General features: G+C 57.5%; 2 protein-coding genes across 2 annotated transcripts; one reads left to right on the plus strand and one right to left on the minus strand.

Moving 5' to 3' along the window:
• Positions 1 to 59: 59 nt before the first annotated feature.
• Positions 60 to 847, plus strand: LAESUDRAFT_667638 (Thioesterase/thiol ester dehydrase-isomerase; the record flags this gene model as incomplete). Its single annotated transcript, XM_040905323.1, has 3 exons — positions 60 to 274; positions 331 to 353; positions 408 to 847. Coding segments are annotated over 3 exons (678 nt in total), but the record flags the coding sequence as incomplete, so codon positions are not given.
• A 188-nt stretch (positions 848 to 1,035) lies between these two features.
• On the minus strand, positions 1,036 to 2,378 carry LAESUDRAFT_770860 (alpha/beta-hydrolase; the record flags this gene model as incomplete). Its single annotated transcript, XM_040913785.1, has 6 exons — positions 1,951 to 2,378; positions 1,826 to 1,895; positions 1,656 to 1,769; positions 1,515 to 1,600; positions 1,372 to 1,460; positions 1,036 to 1,314 (listed from the first exon to the last, which is right to left on the minus strand). Exons 1-6 carry the CDS (start codon positions 2,009 to 2,011, stop codon positions 1,036 to 1,038), a joined length of 699 nt encoding a protein of 232 aa, XP_040757463.1. The 5' UTR covers positions 2,012 to 2,378.
• Between the last annotated feature and the right edge of the window lie 5 nt (positions 2,379 to 2,383).

Raw genomic sequence — 2,383 nt, forward strand, 5'->3', positions numbered from 1 at the left:
TATTCTCGATCACTCTCTCACGTACACAATACTGACGGCACACACTACCCCTCCAGTAGTCCCTACAAGATGCCTTCTGTGACCTGTCCTCGCCATTCCACCTACCGCCTGGAACGCAAGGCCCCGCCTCCCCAGATCCCCCCGTCGAGTTCCTGCACACTGAAGCCCAGGAGACGCGGGCAGAGCACGCCCGCACAAAGATGCTAGAGCTGGGCTATGACCCGAGCAGCTTCTGGGAGCAGCGGATCGTGTGGGGTGACCACGATGCCTTCCAGTCAGTCTAGTCAACCCCTGACCTCCGTCTATATCATTTAAACACGCTCACTCCAGGCATGTGAACAACGTGCGCTATGGTACGTTCGATGTGTAGACGAAGCAGCGTGCCAGCTGATAGGTATCCGGGTCAGTGCGATTCTTGGAGTCATCCCGGATCGAGTGGATGGTCTCCCTAGGCAAAGAAATCGGCGGCGCCTCCCGAGCGGACGACATGCTCGCCGGGCGCGGCATCTCGCTCATCCTCAAGACCATCTCCATCGACTACAAGCAGCCCGTCGTCTACCCCGACACGCTCCTCATCGCGCACAAGCCGCACCCCGGCCCGCTCGTCTCGACCTCGGACGTGCACAAGACGGAGTTCGGCCAGCGCCGCTTCCCCAAGACCCACTTCCACCTCATGGGCGCGATCTACTCATACGCGCAGTGGCGCATCGTGACGGAGTGCGACGAGGTGCTGGTGTGGTATGATTACGAGAAGCTGGCAAAGTGTGACCCTGGTGAGGAGGCTAGGGCGGCGTTGCAGCGCAGGATGTTCTTGACGCAGGAGCCGAGTGCATATGAGTCAAGGTAAACCCCATGGGTTTCGTTACCTCTATCATATTCAGGCATCTAAAGCTTCATTGTAATCTCAATGAACTGCTTCTTTGTATCTGATCCCGAGAAGAACAATAAATAACCCATAAATTCAGGCCACCAGAAAAGGGAGAACACAGCACCCAAAGTCCTTTTGCGGTGAAGTCAACTTTACATTTGCTATCCTCAGCATCCCATCGTCACCCCACCATACGGACCATCATGGTCCGACTCGTCACCATCCCATATGTCCGGCACATCCCCGACGATACACTGCGTGCTCGGGTTGTCCTGGCCAGGGCACGACGCCCACTCGCCCGAATCTTCAATGTGCACTTCCCCCGATGGGTGCACGAACCCGAGGAACCTGCCCGGGCAGATCGGGATCGGGTCCTCCTCGTTGTTAATGTGCGTCACCGAGAGAGACGAGTCGTCGACGTAGTTCGCGAACGCCTGGTTGCCGACCTGTTGGAACGGTAAGAACGCGGCTGGAGTGGCAGGTGAGATGAGATTAGCACGCACTCGCGGCAGGCCGTATCCGATGTAGCTGAACGTCGCATCGGAGATGTGCAGAGGCAGATAGACAGCGTCAAGGAGTGAGATCGCAGCGCCTGATTGCGGTCATTTCAGCTATGACAGGCAGATACTCGGGTGGAGCAACGCACCCAAGGAGTGTCCCACCATTGTCACCTTGGTGGCGCTGTATGTAGATATCGCGCTCTGCACAGCTGAGAGGACGTCCGACGCCGTTCTAATTAACGGTCAGATGCAGAACCCGACGTAAATGATAGGATGGAATAGCGCACTTTGCTTGCTCGTCCGCGAAGCCCTGGTGCACTTCGATACTCGAGCTGAGGCCAGGGAAAAGCGTCGTGTCCGGGTTTATCATGATAATGTCCCCGTCCGTGACCAACGGAAGGCTGCGAAATTAGAGTGAGATATCACCTCCGCGACGAACAAAAGCAGCACTGCTCACATCTCGTCGGGATCAGTTCCCTGATGCGAAACGATCACCGTATCCAGGGTCGGGTCGTATCCGACATACCCTAAGATCCATCAGACACTACCGAACGCATCCACAGCACAGGCCCAAGCACTCACAGTACTGGACGGAGTCCCCGTCGCCTCCCGACGTGACAGGCTTGAAAGTCGGGGTTCGCATCGCAGTTCACCCCACAGCTCCAGTTGCTCGTCTTGGATGCGGAGCAGTAGCCCGCGCTGGCGTAGTACGTGTACGGACTGAACGCAGCGGTCGCAGTGGAGGAGAGCGCGGTGATCGTTCTGCTGGACGACCTCACCTGGAGATGCGGCGCGGGGACAGCTGCAGCTAGCGCAGCTAGCAGGGCAACACCGAGGGCGAAGGAAGGCACCATAGCTAACGCGCGTGCAAGCACTGGAGCGAATCAATCCAGGGGAGACTGGAGAACAACAAGAGAGCGATTAGGCCATGACATTTTTGTATTCGCGCCGAGCAAAGAGCACTGGTGGTGGCGGTAGACAGGCAGTGCCGAGAGCTGGCATGCTGGCTGATCTG

Source organism: Laetiporus sulphureus (genome assembly GCF_001632365.1).
Source record: "Laetiporus sulphureus 93-53 unplaced genomic scaffold LAESUscaffold_122, whole genome shotgun sequence".
Lineage (NCBI taxonomy): Eukaryota > Fungi > Basidiomycota > Agaricomycetes > Polyporales > Laetiporaceae > Laetiporus > Laetiporus sulphureus.